We start from the raw sequence: 19,909 nt of genomic DNA, 5'->3' as shown, positions 1-19,909 counted from the left end.
AGTTTGAAACCTGTCATTGCTTTCGTCGCAAAAATGCGTGGTACTTGGTTGGCGAGGAATGCTTCACTGCCATGTACGGATTACTTCAAGCGCGGTAGAGAACTTGAGGATTGCACGACATGAACATAAACAAAAGACAACTTGTAGCGTATTTTAGAAAAACATGGTAAAAGTCCTTGCACCAGAATTTGCGCCCCAAATCCCCAGTAACTTCAGATTGTTTGTTACCTTGGATATATAACCTGATGACTCAATACCAAAACCCCCAATTAACCCTTTGCGGTTCATTTTAAATACCACTACGTCTCTCTGCTGGTCTATTTAAATACCACTAAGCTATGCAAATTCAACTACTATTAAAAAGTGTTTCGATTTTCTTTTATAACTTGCATAAAACGGAAAGAAACTTTGCTAAATACGGTAAAAATATGTTCTGAGAGGATCACAGTTCCTTTTGTTTGAACACTGACCCTGTGAAATATTTTTCACGGACTGTACCACTGTCGCTAGTGAGATGCGTAATAAATCGTGTCTCTCTGCGTCCTGTCGTTCGGTAGAGAATAAAGCAGGTCTAAGTCGACAGATCGGACTTTGGCGACGTCTAAACATCTCTTACTGCGTGCAGATACACGATGTATAAACCACGGATTTCATAATCTCAGAACTAGGCTTCCTTTCGAGCTCTTTGTGTTCGTAAGTTCAAGACCAGGTTCAACACCAGGAAAGTGTAAACGACGAAGTCACTACCCATAAAGAACGCTTGAAAAAAAGACGAATGAAATGCAAATGTCAGTGGCGGATTGCTTTATGCGAAAAAAATAATTAAAAAATATAATTTCCTACTAGGAAGATGGGATATTTGTTCAATAACTTTATCAGATATAAAAAACTTCTATTCTAAGTAAATATGAGAGCTACACACCCGACGGTGTTCCTTCACTATATGATGTATGGCGAAACACTGGCTTCTCTGGACACGTGTCGGAATGAGACGACTGTCTCTCCTGATTCTTTCACTATTACAAGGTACACAAAGTCTTACCATGAAAACTAGGATAGAAAGGCTTGAATGATACGCTGACAGCCTCAGTTTGACTCCAGATCGTGTGACTTCTTCCTCTTCCCAAAGATGAAAATTCAGCTAAAGGGAAGGAGATTTGAGACGATAGAAGAGATTCAGGCAAAATCGCAGATGGTGCTTGACAGGCTGACAAAGAAAGATTTCCAGGGATGCTTCCAGGCTTGGCAGCGGCGCTGGGATCGTTGTGTTCACTCCCAAAGGAACTACTTCGAGGGTGATGGATGAATTTAATACCTGAGATAAGTGTACGGGTTTTTATAGGCGCAGTCTTGAAACTTTCCGATCGCACCTCGTATGGCGAAACACTGGCTTCTTTGGACACGTGTCAGAATAAGACGACTGTCTCTCCTGATTCTTTCACTATTACAAGGTTCACAAAGTCTTATCATGAAAACTAGGAAAGAACCAGTGCAAAGAAAAGGCTTGAATGATACGCTGACAGCCTCAGTTTGACTCCAGATCGTGTGACTTCTTCCTCTTCCCAAAGATGAAAATTCAGCTAAAGGGAAGGAGATTTGAGACGATAGAAGAGATTCAGGCAGAATCGCAGATGGTGCTTGACAGGCTGACAAAGAAAGATTTCCAGGGATGCTTCCAGGCTTGGCAGCGGCGCTGGGATCGTTGTGTTCACTCCCAGGGAAACTACTTCGAGGGTGATGGATGAATTTAATACCTGAGATAAGTGTACGGGTTTTTATAGGCGCAGTCTGGAAACTTTCCGATCGCACCTAGTATGGCGAAACACTGGCGTCTTTAAGAGTAACATGAGCAAAATCACGTAAAAGAACTTTTAAGAAACTTCTTTCTCTATTTTCTAAGGTACCCGAAGATTCATTGCCGTGTTCACAAAAGCATTAGGGCTACATGGCATTATAACCCCCCCAAAAAAAAAAAACAACGAAAATATCAGGCTTGGCTTTTGTGTGTGACAGCAACTGTTTCTGAGACCTGATATAAAGCCTAATACAAATATAAATGTTACTGACGGAAAACTAGCAGACATCCACTCAGCAACAGACACAACATGTGTTGTCAATTAATTAGTTTTCTATACCGACAGCAGAAAACGGGAATAACAATCATTTCATAAATCGGAGGATCAGATATTTTCGTCTATTAAATAATGTTTCAGTCGCAAGGAAGCTTATGCTAATACGAATTATTAATTCGGTAAACCTTTACGCAGTCTGTTGGATCAGAATTTACAATTTATTCAAATTTAAATAAAACGTGTTAAAATGCTATTGACTTACGTCGCTATCACAAATAATTTCATTTCTTAATTTACTAAATATCCTGTAATAATGTTACTTGCTGATTATTTTATTTATTATTTATTTTCAATTAAATATTTCTTTTTACAAAACACGCATTCAGCACTAAGTCACCCCCCCCCCAAACTTCCTCAATGTAGAGGACAAATTAATTTAATTTGTACACAGCCCAGGGCATTCCTACCTCTTAAGAAACCACCCGAAGTAGAGTCACCAGTTCTCGGCGAAAAATGACTCATAATTTAGTAATTCGTTACAACTGCCTACAAAACTTAACATTCCACTGCTAATTACACCGTTTAATACACCAAACCCCCATATCTTTAATCGCTTGTCGTCTTCAAGATAATTGTCTCGTAAAAGTAAATTCCAGAAGACAGCCATCTTCATACTCGCTGCCGTGAGAACCTAAAATCTCGCTAAATACTTAGGATACTTAACACGACGTCCCGTTCTTCAAGTTCCTGAGCACTGCGGGTCCCAACTTTTCGTTGGCTTTGATCTATTAGACATTCGGTAGGACTCATTGGACGAGGGATCGGCCCGTCGCAAGGCCTATACCTGTACACAGGACAACATCCATGGCTTGAGTGGGATTCGAACCCACGGTCCCAGCGACCAGGTCCACTCCTCAGACCACGCGGCCTCTGTGACGGCGTACCTCGCTAAATGTTTTCATCAATGCAACTACATTGGATTCCGGGTTAATTGGGACATCGGGACTAGAACACTTTGCCCCGATTAACCAATGGACCGATCGTGAAATTAGATTGAAATATCACCCAGAGACCGAGACGTGGTACGGCCGTAGGATTACAGACGTTAAACCCAAAATAATATAAAGGCAGTTCCAAATGATCAAAATATATTAAAAGTATAAATAAAAAAGACCATACAGGATGAAGTCAAACAAAACTCACTCTGCTCAGGCTTGCGGCTGGGATACAGACCAGCAACTTTCGACAAATACAGAACAAAACGCAAGATCAGACCTAGCTCAAAACAGGCAGGAAAATTTTGTCTTCAGGCACTCTCCGGGGAAGTATTCTGCGCGGCGAACACACACAGACTACCCGCCGCACTGCCTCGTAAGGGCATCGAAGTCTGTGGCTCCAAAGATCGCTCAGTATTTAGATTACATCAATACGTTACGTAACATATGGGGGGTTACGTTCCTGTAAAACACCGCGGTTTATAAGACCAAGGTCTTACGGAGATTTGGAGATTGGTGAACCGTTTGCAGTATTTACACTCAACAAAGCCAAAAATTTTACATTAAAATATGCAATATATCTAATCATCAAACGTAAAATATTCCACAAAAATATGAACTGCAGTGATAATTATAAGACAGAAAATCACTTTTCGAGGCCAATCCAGCAGAATTTGTGAATTTCTTGTCACGTGTCAATTGTTCGTGTGTACACAAAATAAAAACATTGGGCAGGCAAAACCAAATATCTCTGTAAACTGGACACAAATGTAAAACCACGGACACTCGATATCCGCGGTTGCCAAGGGAAATACTGTATTAAAATATCAAACGATAGTCAGTGTAAGAAAACAATATACGTATTACAACCCGACTATCGTCACAGGCCCTCAGGAAATGATTCTAACATGTTATACAAATCAGTTATCATGGTTCGTATTCCGAAATGTATAATTTTCCTTCGGAGTTTCAAGACGTTTAAGAATGAAACACAAGTGTATAATGCACACTTGTAACATCCTACGTTCAAAAAAAGGATGACAAAGACCTTCACATATCCAGGCATTAATTCCACCCAGTGGCGTTGAAGAAAAACTCGACACAACGAGCGGTGTTAACTTTCAAGTACTGTCATTTGAGAAGAGGTGGGTACAGCGATGATGGGAGTGAAAGAAACAGGTCGTGGCACTTAGTACTCTCTTATTTTCTCATATTATGATGGAAAACATAAAATTCTTCAATCAACACATCAGGTACTGAAGAGAGACAAACTCTACCACTCATCTAACTTGTTTGTCCCATATTCAGAATATAAAATGTTTATATAGTTAAATTGTTGATGTAGCATCGTTTAATATAGAATTAATCAACTATAATTTTAATCGCATTATAACTTCAGGAACAGGGTATATGAATCCTGATAGTTCAGAACACGAAGAACAATTTTCGGAAATACGTGACATATAATCTTCATTGATTTCTCAAAAAAAAAAAATTATATAAACATCATTAAGCAATTTAGACATGAACTTTAGACAAGTTTGACTCTTTCAAAATTACAAGTAATATTAAATATAGACTGTAAAGAGTGCAGAAATATTACTACGATTGTTCCTGCTGGACACAGACCACTTTACCCCAGCTGGGGCCCACCCAGCCTCCTCTACAATGGGTACCGGGGTTCTTTCCCGGGGGTAAAGCCGGCCGGGGCGTGATGCTGACCACTCACCCCCATCTAGTGCCGAGGTCAAGGAAGAGAGGAGCTATACCTCCACTCACCCCAAACGCCTACATGGCGTACAGTGGGACAAACTTTACTTTACTTACGGTGATAAATATCACTGAAACAGTCTGTCGATTTCGATATATTCGCTAGTTCACAAATATTTACCTTCACTTATAATTATCAGGGACCCAAATTCATTACATTACAAAAAAATAATTTGGTATCTCTCGTTACGTTACGAGCTTGATGACCGGGGTTCTAATCCCAACAAAAGCAGGGATTAGATGTCCTTTGCAGTACAGCCCAGGACCACATAGCCTCGTCGCCAGCATCTACAGTCGATAAATCGTTTACCTGCATTCTTTAAACTTATCACTAAAAATTAAACTACGCGTCCAACTTAATGTTGCTTCGTATTCGGAAGGTCCCAGGTTCAAATATGTCCAGAAACCTGCTATTCCATCTGATGACCTTTGTGGTTTGCCTCAGTCCCTCCAGAAAGTTAGCGGCATATCTTAAATTAGGCTCCAACCGATTTCTTTTCATTAAATCATTTATTAGTCATCCTATATACACAATGAGCTAATAACATCATCGTTCAATAAACCAAAAATTCAATTTGTGTAGGCACGTCGTATTACAAAGGACTCGAAATGTTTCTACTCTTCGTCGATGACGAAATTCAGAAATCGAAGTAATATAAGGCACGCTTTATCCCACAAAACTCTGGTAATAAATTTAATAAGAAAACGATAAAAGTAATTAATTTTAAAGTAAAATACCCTACTAATGACAAGGAGCGTACAGGAAAAATATTCATAAAATCAAAGGACAAAACATGAAATATTACGAGGTGCGATCGGAAAGTTTCAAGACTGCGCGTATAAAAACCCGTACACTTATCTCAGGTATTAAATTCATCCATCACCCTCGAAGTAGTTGAGACGATAGAAGAGATTCAGGCAGAATCGCAGATGGTGCTTGACAGGCTGACAAAGAAAGATTTCCAGGGATGCTTCCAGGCTTGGCAGCGGCGCTGGGATCGTTGTGTTCACTCCCAGGGGAACTACTTAGAGGGTGATGGATGAATTTAATACCTGAGATAAGTGTACGGGTTTTTATAGGCGCAGTCTTGAAACCTTCCGATCGCACCTCGTATATATCATTTCTCTCTCACTATTTTCCTTCAATTTATACGGTTAAGAGTTATGCAATGAAGGAGCCAAACATATTAAATAAATACCTGATAAAGAATTCCGTTAATTCGCAAATATTTAAATCACCACGGAAAATATTAGGTGTTTCTATTTGATTAATCAACATTACATCTGACATATGCGATGACTAACCAAGGATAACACCCATTTTCGAACCAGGAAATTACTCAGCAAAAAAAGGAGTGTTTGTTCATAAACACGACAGTATCAGTTCCGCGTTCCCTGATAACCACGATCACAAGATGCCTGTAGACTATCATGTAATATGGGATTATTAGTCGAATGCGGATAAAATATGGATTCGAGTAAATTCGGTACTAAGACCAAAGAATAATAATTTGGCACTGATTCAGATTGCCAGCCAACAGTCGATAAACCACCGCTGACCGTGGATCAATGCACCGAAGACTACAGTCCACAGATCAGGAGAAAATCCCTGCTAGGAATTCGATATACGCGCATGCGCGAGATTTCGCGGTGAGTGACTACCCATCCTAAAAGCATTCGTTCCACAACCACTGAACGAACAACAACGACGAATTTTTACAAAAAGAAAATAAATAATTAAAAAAGTAAAAAAATATTTATACTTTTCTTAAAATTTTTCATTTTATTTAATATTTATGGAACTACAAAAATATAACAAAATAAATTATTGTATTAATAAACACAAACATGACGCAATTAAGATATAAATGATATAAAATAAAATATACTCCATACAAAACCAAATATAGAAAACTAAAATAACTAAATTTTTATTTCTCGCACGTGTATACCGTCTGTGTTAGGCCTAAGTAGATTTCAAATGTTTAAAGTTTCGACATTTTACATTATTTACTAAATAATTTTTAAGTCACAATTATTAGATAATCTGTGTCTTCTTACAACTTTTTCAAATAAATATCAATCATAATCCGTCTTGCCCCGGGCACAGGGCAAAATGGGGCAAATTACATTTTTGTAAAAACAATTAATATTTCATAAAAACTGTAACTCTTACAACTAAACTAATAACTCGTTTTAAATCTCAAATAGACGATAAATCCTCCATGTGTTTGTCCCTTCCACATGTCTCCAAAGATTAAATTCCCCGTTCTGCCCTGGGCTCCCCTACAGAAGATAAAGTCCTATATAAATGTGTACATAACGGAGTCTACTATAAAATCAACAAATCTGTGTTTTCAGCAACTGATACGCGTCCTTAATAAACAAACACAAAGGCCAATGCGAAATAAAAGTATCAAAGAACACGTGACGAAAGCATGTGCTCTGAACTTGAGTTGACCGTGATTTTAAAGCGAACAACAAAATAAATGTTATTTAGAGAATAATAAACTAAAAACATGTAAAGAATAACTACTACAGAATAGTTACTTAAAATATTATTTCTGTTGGTTCAATAACAAATTATCATCAACTGTTAACCCTTTGAAGCCGAAGATCGTCTGAATATTATTTATGAATTCAGTCCGTACCGCGAAGAAAACACTACACCTCACCATTACGAAAATCAGCTCGTTAACCCTTTGAAGTCGAAGAGAGAGAGAGAGAAGAGAGAAAGTGGGGGGAGTAGCGATAGGCACTACTGTTATAAATGGGGGAGGGGTATAAAGTTGGTTGTGGGCTACGAAGGTTCCCAGGCAGTGCCCGCTCGTCCTTCTGGTATGAATACGTTTAGTGAGGACAAGGGATTTAGGAGACAGGATGGGGTAAGAAATAGGGTAGGGGGGAGTTGATTCGGGTCTTTGCGTTAATTTTGAATTTTGATATTGGCCTTGGGGGTGGCGTTAGGAATAATTTACGTTAATTTTGGGGGGGGGGCTACTATAGAGCGGAATTTTGATATTACTCTGAGAGGGCTGCATGGGAGGCATGCAGAGCGACGTGGAAATTGGGTACCAACTCAGCATTTGCTCTAGTACCGAGGAGCTCGTCTTCATAATATTTACGAATCCAGACCGTACCGCGAAGAAAACACTTCACTTAACCATTAGAAGTCGAATCAGGCGGTACCACATAAGATTTAACAAAAGAACATCCCGGTCAAAGCCTTAACAGAGCGTAAATAAATCCATCGTCTACAGTAAAGAACTCACGTGAATTCTCTGATCTACGCTACACAAACATTTCCAAGCTTTCGTATTTACATTTATTCTGGGCCATAACTAATTCTGTTTTGATTTAATTTTAAAACTAATTCCAAAGTCGGAACAAAGAAAAATATTATAAATAATTTCGTTGCAAATCCCGAAAAGGTCAAACCACTCGAAATAGACACAGAAGGATAATATTAAAGTGGGTCTTAAGAAACAGGATGGGGCGAGTGGACTGGGATCATTTGTCTCGGGATACAGAGCTGAAGCTGGCTCCTGTAAACGAACCTTAAGTTTTTTTTACAACGCAAGAATGTGATGGGATTAATTGTAGGCGCCGTAAGTTTTTTTTCTCGGAAATAATCGATATTAGAACATCTGACATGCGAGGTATCGCGACTATGAAGATATCGATATAGATCGCAGTTTATTGTGAGAATCGTACAAAAACCATTAACCTCAAAACTAAAAACGTACTGACTGTTGAAGAAAGTGGGGTATTATTATAATATAAATAATAAATATCCAGGGTACTCCCAGATTACAGCTCACGTCTGACAAACATCTAGTAACAAAAAGATTTGAACGGGCCTGGCTTTCCAAAGGGAAAACAGCTCGATTCACCTTTGTATCAGTTCTGAACGAATTGACCAATGACCAAGAAACTCAGGAGGAAATGCCTTCATGCTCTATAAGGCATACTTCCGATCCAAACATCAATCCGTGTACAGTCCAACAGGCGTAATATTATCGCCATCCAGTAATAAAAAAATAAAAAATAAACTTAGCTTGTACGTTGTTAAATCTATCGAAAATATTTTCTAAGATGGCTTCCTCTTGGTTGTTGTTTCGCCGTGTAATCGGGGAGAAGTTTACAAACGTTTCAGAGGTCCTTGCTGACTCCATCATCAGGGCGGCTGATTTCCTAAGATTTTATTGATACTTTTGTGTTTTTTTAAATTCCAAAACGGTGACGAAGCAAACAATTTAGGTTACGTTCTGAAAACAAATTGGCTGGTTGGTTCATGTCTTCTGTGTGACCAAGAGTTCCTTGGCTAACCGCAGTTTACTAATTGTTATTCAAGTATCTGCCATTCTCCATTTGTACCCAATTTTACCACAAGCTGTATCTGGTTTTCATTTGGGAACAGACAACAACAGATGGTGGTAATTAAATGTCATTTATCATATTTATAGATTAAAAATGTGATGCGCCTATGAGACAATTCTTTAAAAATATTCTATACCAGCGTTTCTCAACCTATGGTACGCGTACAAAGTAAGAAAATCTAAAGATAATATTAACATAAATAAGTTTTCCCTGAACGCATTTGATTAGTGGTACATTTAATGTGTTAAATTAGAATTAGTGCAGTGGTATTCAACCTTTTTTTGTTCGCGTACCCCCAGATATAACTTCTCTTCAACTTTGTACCCCCAAAGTTGTTGGTGTATAATTCAAGTTATATATAGTATATAATCTACATCTAAAATAAATTAAATAAATTACATTACTGATTATTCAGTGTTTATCATAAAATAATATTATTTTTTAAAAATTTCACGTACCCCCTAAGATGTCTTCGCGTACCCCCAGATATATTCTCTCTTCAACTTTGTACCCCCAAAGTTGTTGGTGTATAATTCAAGTTATACAAAGTATATAATCTACATCTAAAATAAATTAAATAAATTACATTACTGATAATTCAGTGTTTATCATAAAATAATTTTTAAATTTCACGTACCCCAGGTTGAATACCACTGAATTAGTGGCACGCCAGCGAAAAAGGTTGAGAACCCCTGTTCTACACATTCTTGTGTTTAGGGAAGGGACAGACACGTTGTTCGGGCATCGACAGTGTTAACAACGCCTTGGTACTACCAACAGGAACGCGACTCCCGCGGCCGACACGGGAACTACGAAACAAATGCTGTGGAACACAACACAGTTTTCCCTTCCTTCGCGAATCTGAGTTAAACAATGCCGCCAAAAAAAAGTAGTCCAAATAGGGTTGAGTCGTTAGAGTGAACGACTCATTCATGAGGGCTGCGAAAAATTAGTTGTTCTCGTCAGTAAGAATGAATTAAGAGCGTCGACTCATCAACGATTTACCACTTTCCTCCCTGAACACGAATTCAGAAACACCAGGAACGAACTCGTCGTCCGCCTCGCCGCTTGAATAATACGAGAGTCAAATTGAGTCAAATTAAAATCTAGACAATGACGCGCCCAGGCACTGAGACTCGCGAAGGAACCGACGCGTTTGAACGACTCCGTGGGCGACCTTGAGGGAGCTAGCTCGAGACAGTGAACTGGACCGACCCATCACTCATGTCAAGTCCAGCAGTGATAAAATAAGCCTTCTTTGTTGAAAACAGTTGAGTACATGCCCCGCTGCTTTTAAACTACATTCCTTGCTGGAATAATAAACATGTATACACAATTTCTACTCTTTCCTTGGAATACACTTGTGGAGAGAAGCAATATAATGCAATATTAACCTCAATGTGGGCACATTTTACGACCACCGTATGACAGAACCGTGAACATTGTGTTTCCGTTTTACTGAGCTAATCTGATCAGTGAGTTAAAAAACTGTCTGGCGTGCCTTTATGTTAACAAATGGTTTGTTTGCTCGTACTGGGAGTGCAGGAAACTTGAAGACGCTTGTAGAGGTGAGAGCAGTAGATATGAACTACGTGTTTGCAAGTTACGCTAATTTGGACCGAATACGCTTTAAAACAACAATGACGCAGTGCCAGTTTGTGCTGTCATGGTGGAGAGCACAAACCGGGTATCTCCCAGATGTAAAAATATTGTACATCTTACTGAAAGCTTGCTTCGTACAAGGGAGGTATCTGGTTCTGCGGCATGAAACAGGCTGCACTGATCGAGAGGTTTTGTGGTTTTCCTCAGCCACTCCGAGATAGAACTTAAACTGGACTGCGATCACTTCATAAATCATATCATTCGCTGCGCTACCGTCAGCGTTCTTAAATATACCACAAATAAGCAGAATGTCTACTTATGCACATCACAGAAGAAAACTTTTTTGACGTAAATACGTCTATATGGAAGGGTCATTCCGCAAAAAAAGTGTTACGAAAAAATGACAAAAAAATGTGTAAGATCCGTATCAACAAATCGACAACAATGTGTAAATATGGACCGACAACAATGACCAGCTTGCGTGCTATGTTACCTAGGAAACGTCATCTGGACAAGATGGATTACATTGAAGATAACATTACATTACTTTACATTAAATTACATTACATTACAGAGACGTAAATATAATTTAAATACAGAGACGTATTTACGTCAAATTCTCCGGAACCGTGGTTCCACTGTAACTTTTCCTTTCTTTGCTTAAGACGCTCAAAGGTCCTGGAAGAAGATGCCTTTTAAGGTGTCCTTGGAATGTCAGCTGATCGCAAGGTATGTAGAAGGACAGGCAGCAAATGGAATACTGAGGTTAAATTCCTGAAGCGTGTCATTATCATTGTGGGGGCGGACGTGTATAATTTAACAATCGACTCTTCACCTCCAGTTATTTTATGAAGAACAACAAAGTTCAGAGATACGTGAACAGTGTGAAACACGTTGCAGAGAATAACCAAATAAACACAATTTAATACAATTTCATGCATAATTAAAAATGTTCACAACCAGTTCCAACCATGCGCAATTTCATATCTCACCGTGTTTAACTGGAAGTACGAAAATGAACTTAGAAATGACCACTTTCATTGCAAAACAAAACCAACAACTTACCTCAAAGCTTCAGAGAAAGTGCTTTCTCTCAGTAACAATGTATTATTTCAGTACGACTGTAGAAATGGTATTCCACACATTTACGTGTTGTTCGATCCCAAAAGTATTACCAAATATTTTTTAAAGAACATGAGATTCACAGCCGCACAAAAATACACTTGATGCAGCAAACACGGACGAATCACAAACGCTTGCTACAGCATTACACGAACTGAACGACTACGCAGCGATTCCAGTCAGCCTCGAACAGCAGCTGAGTCGGCTGCGTTCTCTCGCTGTGAACTTGTTCTTCCTACGTACCACACTCCCCCAACCCCGCAACACGATACTCATGGCCAAAGAGTAGGGAGAGGATGCATGAAACAAAATGTTTGCTAATTGAACCGTATGCTCATGCGCTGTTTCATGCGACACGAATTTTGTCGTCAGTGCCATGATGAAAGGGTATGATATCCAAAAGTAAGCATCCGAAATGAATAAATCAGGATTCACGTCTGTTTCAATTCCTCGGAAACTGAAAATCAGTTAGACATTTTGCACAGGAGAGCGCAACACAGAAAGACGACGAAAAGTCACGCCTAGAAAGCGCGACCACTGAAATATGAATTTGTGTCGTCTACAATTCGGTGAAAATAAATCAGATTTGAACGGACTTCTCGAAATATGTTTTTCCTGTTCTGAGCTTTAAAATTTTTACCCGTTCACTCTGGTGACAGTAATATGATAATATGCACCTCACTGTTCGTCGCCTGAGTACGGAAGTGTTTTTATCTGCACTTTTGGGAGAAACTATGATAATGCACCTTTCGAACAAGCCGTATTGTTTCGTACCAACACAACGAACCACAAAGCTAAAAAAGGGCGGAGTCTCGCGTGTTGTCCCTTGCTAGATTAGACCATTCGTGCGAAACACTAAACTGGAATTAATTAACTATAACCGGTGATGTACTTTAACGGGGTTTTTGTCTTAGCTGAAGGCTTTGTCACGCCTTTTAAAAAAGTTGGAGGATGATCCCATACAACAAACTTTCCTTTGCGAAAAGAACTTAGGTTGGATGCATGTCTGGAGTTGAACCAAGAAAGGTTGGAATTGCTTTGGCTGCTGCGACTTTTTTTTTTTTTGGGGGGGGGGTTCCGACTAAAGGGGCGGATTTTGACTGGTGGACTCCATGATTGGGGGTTGGCAGGCCTGCTTCTTTTGACATACCCTGACACCTTGCAAATGAGGAAAAGTGCTGAAAACTAGTCACGATGGCGAATTGTGTTTTGTTCTAATTAGTCACATTTATAGAGCGGTACTTTCATTACTGACCCTTTAATGAGCATGCGCAAATCCCACCACTATTTACACAAGTAATACCAACCTAGGGACGTGAGTCACTGCTTGCGCGCGAGATAGCAGGATATTTCTTCGAAAATGTTTCTTTCTCTTCAGGATATCACTTGCAAGATATCGGCATTTAATATATACTGTGGCTAATTCAGAACAGTTCATAACGCAATATTTTCGAAATCATGCAGTTGACATCGAAAAGAGACAGACCGATTAAAGGCAAGGCTATGGAACTAGTATTTACAGTTGCACAACGTGTAAAATTACAGAATTTGAATTTGACAAGCTTTGCAAACATTTCGAAGAGAAAGCAGAAAATTATTTGTTCTATCGTTATTTGTAATGCGTCATACCTTGAGTAAGCGGAAGAAAAGTCTGGTGTGTTGAATGGGATCTTCTGCATGACAGTTCTTGTGTTATGTGGAGTAATTCCCTCACGAAGGCTGTAACCTATTAATATAAGTATATAATGGTAACATACACTGTCTCTCCAGGTTTAGACTTAAATAAATTCACACCTATTACAACTAATCACATACAATTGAACAATATTAGTGTTACTTCTGATAATTGATGAAGTATAACATGTTTTCATGATGTACTTTCTCACCGTTATTGTGGCAGTAATGGCGTAGATGTCTACTGCACAGGAAATACCAACATGGCTTGCTTTAGCCTCGTGTTGGGGAAAATGTTCAGGAAAGTGTTATAAACCCCTTTAGTGAACTTTAAGAGCTCTGAAGATACACTTTGAGACAAGCATTACATTTAAAATTTTAATGTGAGTTGTTTGTTGTTTATTCTGCAAAGAACAGAATGAAGAAAATCACAAATCCATATCTGGCAGCGATCATGTTAGGAGGTGTCATAAACATACGAACTTATATCATGGGTAAGATACATCCTGAAGATGCCTGTTTTCTGAGTTGTAAGGCAGTGTAGCCAGGCAGAAGTTTATTGACGTTTCAGAGGTGCTTACTGCCTCCATCACCAATGCCACCATGTCATTTCAACCCCACTGAACTGGTCTGATTCCAGGCAAAGTTGTGTAAATTGGTCAAAATGGGCTTGGAATGGAGGTTGTGATAAAGATGGGGAGGAATCATTTGAACAGGTATGTTATTCTTTTCTGAATTGTTTAAATATCAAATACCTGCAGTGACACAATTTTTTTCTTTTTGCATTATTTTATATATTATTTCAGATTTTGGAAAGAATGGTTTCAGTGCGTTTTTCTAACCTTCAAGTGACTCCGTGAATGCGGGAAAATGATGTGTGGCATGCTGAGAGGCTGATGAAAGAGAGTCAGGAAGCAGAAACCTGTATAGAAAATAGTGAATCAATTAATTATTACTCTTGAAGAGACCTCTGCGGAAGACGGTGATTCATATGTCTGGCCAGTCACACTTGAGTAAATGTAAATAATAATGGATGAGCAAATGTGGATTGATTCATATTTCTATTCACTGTAGTCGTGCAGGAAGTAATTGTAATTTATTGTACATTATCATTCTGCTATGAACAGTTAACTACTGAGATAATTTTCCTACAAAGAAATCAGACAAATATGACATGACTTTGCTGATTGTATTGAAAAGTATTTTTGCATATGACACAAAACAATTCATAAATACTTTTCAAAACAATAATAAATTGTAAAATATGAATCTGAAAACAGAGTCCTTAACAATTATCCTGAAATCAAAATTTTAGATTCAAGGGAACCAGCCAATGTTCATTGATCAACCCAGAGGTTAGAAGAACCTTTGTCTAACAATTTCTCCACATCGGGCAAGCTTACAGTATCCATGGTGCATGAGATTTGAGCACTCTTCAATGATGTATTATACTCAGCTAGTCCAGTAAAACTAACCTCAATAACTCCCATAAGGAATCCTGATCACAGAATCAAACTCTGCTCCCATTTATTTGAGCCATCCAGCATAACTGAAAATGAGAAGGTTCAGGCGAATAAATATTTGTTGCATCCCAAGATTACTTGGTGAGGAGAGTGATCTATACAATAAGGTAACAAATATATTTTTGTAATATCATATAAAACAACTTACCAAAGTATATCAATAAAATTTGTAATTGAATTGTTTGTCATTTATTTTAATTCAGAATATTCAGTAAGAAAAAAGGATACATTTAGCATATGATGTCACTGCTGGCACTATCTCTGGTGTACATTCACTAAACAGGTATTTAGAAACTATTCAGAAGCTTTTGACTGTGTGGTGCAGTTCGAAGCACTTATCTGAAGCATAGCTCAGTCAGTATAGTGACTGGCTACGGGCTGGACGACCGGGGTTCGATCCCCGACTGGGGCAGAGGAGTTTTCCTCTAGCCTCTGTGTTCAGACAGGTTCTGGGGCCCACCCAGCCTCCTTTACAATGGGTACGGGGGGCCCTTTCCCAGGGGGTAAAGCGCTGACCACTCACTCCCATCTAGTGCCGAGGTCAAGAATGAGTAGGAGTTATACTGCCTCTCCCCCCAAGTGCCTACATGGCGTATAGTGGGACATCTTTACTTTACTTACTTGCAGTAATAAATTTTCTCTTGCTGAAATTTCTTTGCACACAACACAAGACCCCTTTTCCTTTTTCTCAATAAAGTGGAGGTCTACCATTTAGCCTTTCTTCAGGTCTCACTTTTCTTACTTGTGATTCTTTTGTGGATTCCATGAGATTGTTCAAACTTTTTATGTTTTGTAGGCATCATGAGATTTCTGTCTTCTGGGTTGTTGCGCCGTGTAATCTGACAGATTTCCAACAACGTTTCAGAGGTCACACTGCCTCTGTCATTCATTGCCCTGATAACAGAGGTAGTATGACCTCTGAAACGGTGGTTAACATCGACCAGACTACACAGCGCAACAACCCAGAAGACAGCAAACTTCAGACTCACCGCTGTGAGAACCTCAAATCCTATATAGGCATCTTATTGTACTGTTCCTGAACGAAGACAGAGTGAGTATGAATTTACTACATTCACTTCCAGGAGCCAGTGGAACATTTTGCTGTGCCGCTTTGTCAAGTTATAAACAGGTAAGAAGAAATATTAGCGGTCACTGTTCAATGCAATCAAATAACACATTGGTTATTTTATAATTTAGCCATATTTATGAATGAATTCTTAAAAAGTTTCTGCCGAGATTTGACTCGTAAGATTCATTAAAGGCTCAGACTGTAAGAAGTTGTCCCTAATTTTGTTTTCATAAATATAATTAATTCAGATACTAAACTTCCACTGGAAGTAGATCGATTGTTTCATTGGCTAATAAGTGTTGTGATTAAAATCAGAATTCACCTTGACTGCAATTTAATTTAAAAGCACTGAGCTACATTTTGTACTCTTGTTGAAAAATATAGGATATTTGTGGGTAAGTGGCTTAGTAAGACATCAAATGCAGTATAACAACAGAAAATGTACTTCGACATCCAAAGGTCAAAATACAAAAACAATTAAATTTCTTTATGTATTCCAGGCAAGTTTAGGTTTTGAAAGTTTAAAGGAGTATAAACTTGGATGACTTTGATTTGAGTTGTAGAAATGAACAGTATCATGCTGAATTGTTTTAGACTTAACCATACAAAGAATGCATAATACATTAAGCTTTGGAATATACGTAAAATCCACTGCAACAGGCAACCTTATCAACAATAGTTAATGCCTTCCAAACGAATATAAATTAGCAAGCATCAATTATTTAAATAAATAGACTGGACACATACCCAGTATCCAAACAAGCAAAATTACAAGAATTAAAACTATAAGAGTATCTAAAATATTAAAAATTATAATAAGACAAGTATTGCAAAATAACCGAAGAATAAAAAATAAATAAAAACACGAACTTACAAACAAAAAATGAATAATGGGTTAATTTTACATATTCAGGACGTAGACAAAAACCAGCACAAAGCTATTCAAAGACTAAAACATAAATATAGCCTACAGGGCAAATAAAACAATAAAGTGCATATTAATACTAAAAACAAGAGAAATTGGCATAAACAGTGGTGTACATCAAAAGTTTTGTTTAAATTGTGCAATTAAGTATGTTGGTCAGAAGGTCCGTACTTTTAAAATTGTATTTAAAGAACATACCCACGTCAGAAGTAGCAATCAACCCAACATTGGAGACTCACGCCGTGTATTGGAAATGGGGCATATATATGGTAGAATAAATAAAACAATGTAAGTTGTGTGAAAAATTAAAAAGGGAGGCTTTTAAATAGCCTAGACACGTAGTCCATATTAGCGAAGACCAAATACACTTGTACGACTTCAATCATACCTTCAAGTTATCGGAATTTTCCAACAGATAGCAGCACTTAACTAACTGTTTTATAACTTCTTATTTATCCTTCCCATTCACACGCGACATCTCCACACCAGAACCAACAACACAACACAGGGAAGATGAAAAAACAAAACCGACGCAAAAAATTATAGTATTGTAATAATAAATATATGTTTTTACAAATACACGATAACGGAAAACTGACAAAGACCACAGTATCCAAATACTGCTTGTGGAAAACGTGGTTGATGTATAAAAATGTAAACTATATACGTGCAAAAGGTTTTTAAAAATTTAAATAAGAACATTTTAAACAGAAGAAACGTGTAAAAACATATAAAATATCTGGACTTGATAACTGAATTCAGCCAAAACATGTATATATAAAAAATATAAAATTGACAGTGGTTTATAAGACGGTGTGAAAAGTGGTTGTGCTTAAAAGCACTCACGAAAACTAAGAACACACCAGGATGCTACAGTACAGACTGGAAGTAGTATTACTACTCGCCGTTGGGCGCGCTAGTTGTACACAGACAGAGACAAATAGTTATTTCGATTTGTCCTCGTTTCTAACTTTTCGTCGTCAGGAAATTGAAATCTAACTACACATTTCACGCATCAGTGAATTTCTTAACAAAAGTTGAATTATTTTCAAAATGTATTAGGTAGGCCCAACCACAAACATCTTAATAGCACTATTTAATGACGCAGACATATAGACACGCGGACACGAACATATTTTTCATGTAAGGAAAGTAGGCTGTAATCATCAAACGAACCAAGGCTAGACACAACCCACCTGTGTGAACATGCCCTTAGTTATAAAGCTTACAGTGGCCCATTAAATCTCAGAATAACATTCACAATTATGTCCACAATGACCATAACCTTGTCGACCTACAACAGCGCCAATATGCATGTTAACGATGTCAACACGCAGTACGCGGAAGTGGACGGCTACTTGTCCCTTGGAGTGAGTGAGACGCAAGCTTCTAGGTCACTGGAGCCACCACTTATACTGCTGAGTCAATGGCCGGCCGAGGCAAATTCACTGCAGGACTGGCATATAAATACTATGGAGCGAGGGGCCTCGTCATCTGGAGGTCCTTGCCTCGAATGCCAAGGAAAGCTACTTTTAATTTTACAACCACTGGTTAAACAAATGTATTAGAAGTACGTCTAAATAGCACAGATTATACACGACTGAACTAAAATTACACACTAAATATAAATCGGTTTTAACAAATAAACATTGACGTCTGAATGAATTGCCATGTGCTTCCTGCAACGTTTGGTTTGTGAAGAATGTTTGTTATACATGCAACTAGTCTTATACCGCAATGCGTACTGTTTATCATATCACATGGGTAAAATAGCACACTTTTATTTTTCTCATAAACTACTATCATATTTACCAATAATCACTACATAACACGAAACTTATCATGATTTTAATAACATGTTAAGCCAAAAGCTAAACAGAGAACAATATAACGCAGTAAAAGAACCATTTCTTGTTGATAAAATAGTAGAAACATTTAAACAATAAAGTCCCTAATACAGTGAAAGCGATATATCGAGTATTAACAACTAAACATATCGATAGAGAAAGGAAAATATTATGTGCTATTACGTATGTGTGCAGAGTTGACAACTCTTACGTAATTTAACCTAAAAATGACTGTACTTACTTTTCCAAACCATAGTCTAAAACAAAAGAAACACTGATAGATGCAATTATAATTAATTATGACTTACTTCCAAAGTCTTCATTAAACTGGTGACAGATGTTATACTGAAGATGTTGATGAACTATGACAGGAAAATCGCAAGAGAAAAACCAAAAAACACTTCTGCACTGCTCAGTTGCTCTAAACACGCCATCCGCCATCTTAAACTTGAGTACCAACCTAGTCACCCAAATAGCGCAAAATTCAAAATCATTCAATAAATAATTTTGTCAGTAACAGAGGTGTGTCGTTTAAGGTTAGTTTTTCCTAAAATTGTTCTTGATAATTCACTTCGTACCTCAGAGAAACACAACACTTCACCATTACAACTGGTGAATGCCCTTAAGGAAATAATGTCTGTTTACACCGAGAATAACGCAAACGTGATAAATGAGCTTTTAAAAGTAGAGTTATTGATTGTCAAATTAGGTGGTACATATAGTTACCACTGAGCTTTAAAAGGCTAACGTTACTTATAAATCTATAGAGTGATAAAAATCCGTAGCACAACTTATTTCGGAGGGGAAATAAAGCCGGCGGTCACATGTCGTAGATTTTCGGCATGTAAAAGAACCTTACGAAATGTTTCGTAAGCAAAATTCAGCGGCCATTTCTCAACCCAAGTCTCCTGATAAACAGCTAGATGGCTC

General features: G+C 38.0%; 1 protein-coding gene and 2 long non-coding RNA genes across 7 annotated transcripts in view; 1 reads left to right on the top strand and 2 right to left on the bottom strand.

Annotated features, from left to right (window-relative positions):
• The window catches only part of Tsp66E (Tetraspanin 66E), a 50,798-nt gene extending 37,151 nt beyond the window's left edge, over positions 1-13,647 (bottom strand). The window contains exon 1 of one of the 3 annotated variants that reach the window (XM_022081604.2): positions 13,571-13,647. In XM_022081604.2, the coding sequence (XP_021937296.1) occupies positions 13,571-13,620 (50 nt within the window). In that variant the 5' untranslated portion in view covers positions 13,621-13,647. Of the gene's footprint in view, positions 1-3,275; positions 3,447-11,884; positions 12,166-13,570 lie in introns of those variants that run through there. The other 2 variants (XM_022081605.2, XM_022081606.2) reach the window with 2 other exon arrangements.
• Positions 13,648-17,514, bottom strand: LOC147872672 (uncharacterized). 3 transcript variants are annotated; one of them, XR_015536914.1, is made up of 4 exons: positions 17,331-17,514; positions 15,091-15,164; positions 14,458-14,537; positions 13,648-13,667 (listed from the first exon to the last, which is right to left on the bottom strand). It is a non-coding gene; the product is annotated as an uncharacterized LOC147872672 (long non-coding RNA). The 3 variants fall into 3 exon arrangements; XR_015536913.1 differs by having other exon boundaries at positions 13,649-13,667; positions 13,828-14,537; XR_015536912.1 differs by having other exon boundaries at positions 13,649-13,667; positions 13,828-15,164.
• Positions 13,970-15,316, top strand: LOC110838429 (uncharacterized). Its single transcript, XR_002546108.2, has 3 exons — positions 13,970-14,109; positions 14,256-14,331; positions 14,422-15,316. It is a non-coding gene; the product is annotated as an uncharacterized LOC110838429 (long non-coding RNA).
• Positions 17,515-19,909: the final 2,395 nt, after the last annotated feature.

This window comes from Zootermopsis nevadensis, unplaced genomic scaffold (genome assembly GCF_977971745.1).
Source record: "Zootermopsis nevadensis isolate Lab colony 2312 unplaced genomic scaffold, Znev_1.0 Znev_ptg000024l, whole genome shotgun sequence".
In the NCBI taxonomy this organism is placed as follows: Eukaryota; Metazoa; Arthropoda; class Insecta; order Blattodea; family Termopsidae; genus Zootermopsis; species Zootermopsis nevadensis.
The sequence above is the reverse complement of the archived record's forward strand: the minus strand, read 5'-3'. Positions and strand labels throughout refer to the sequence as shown.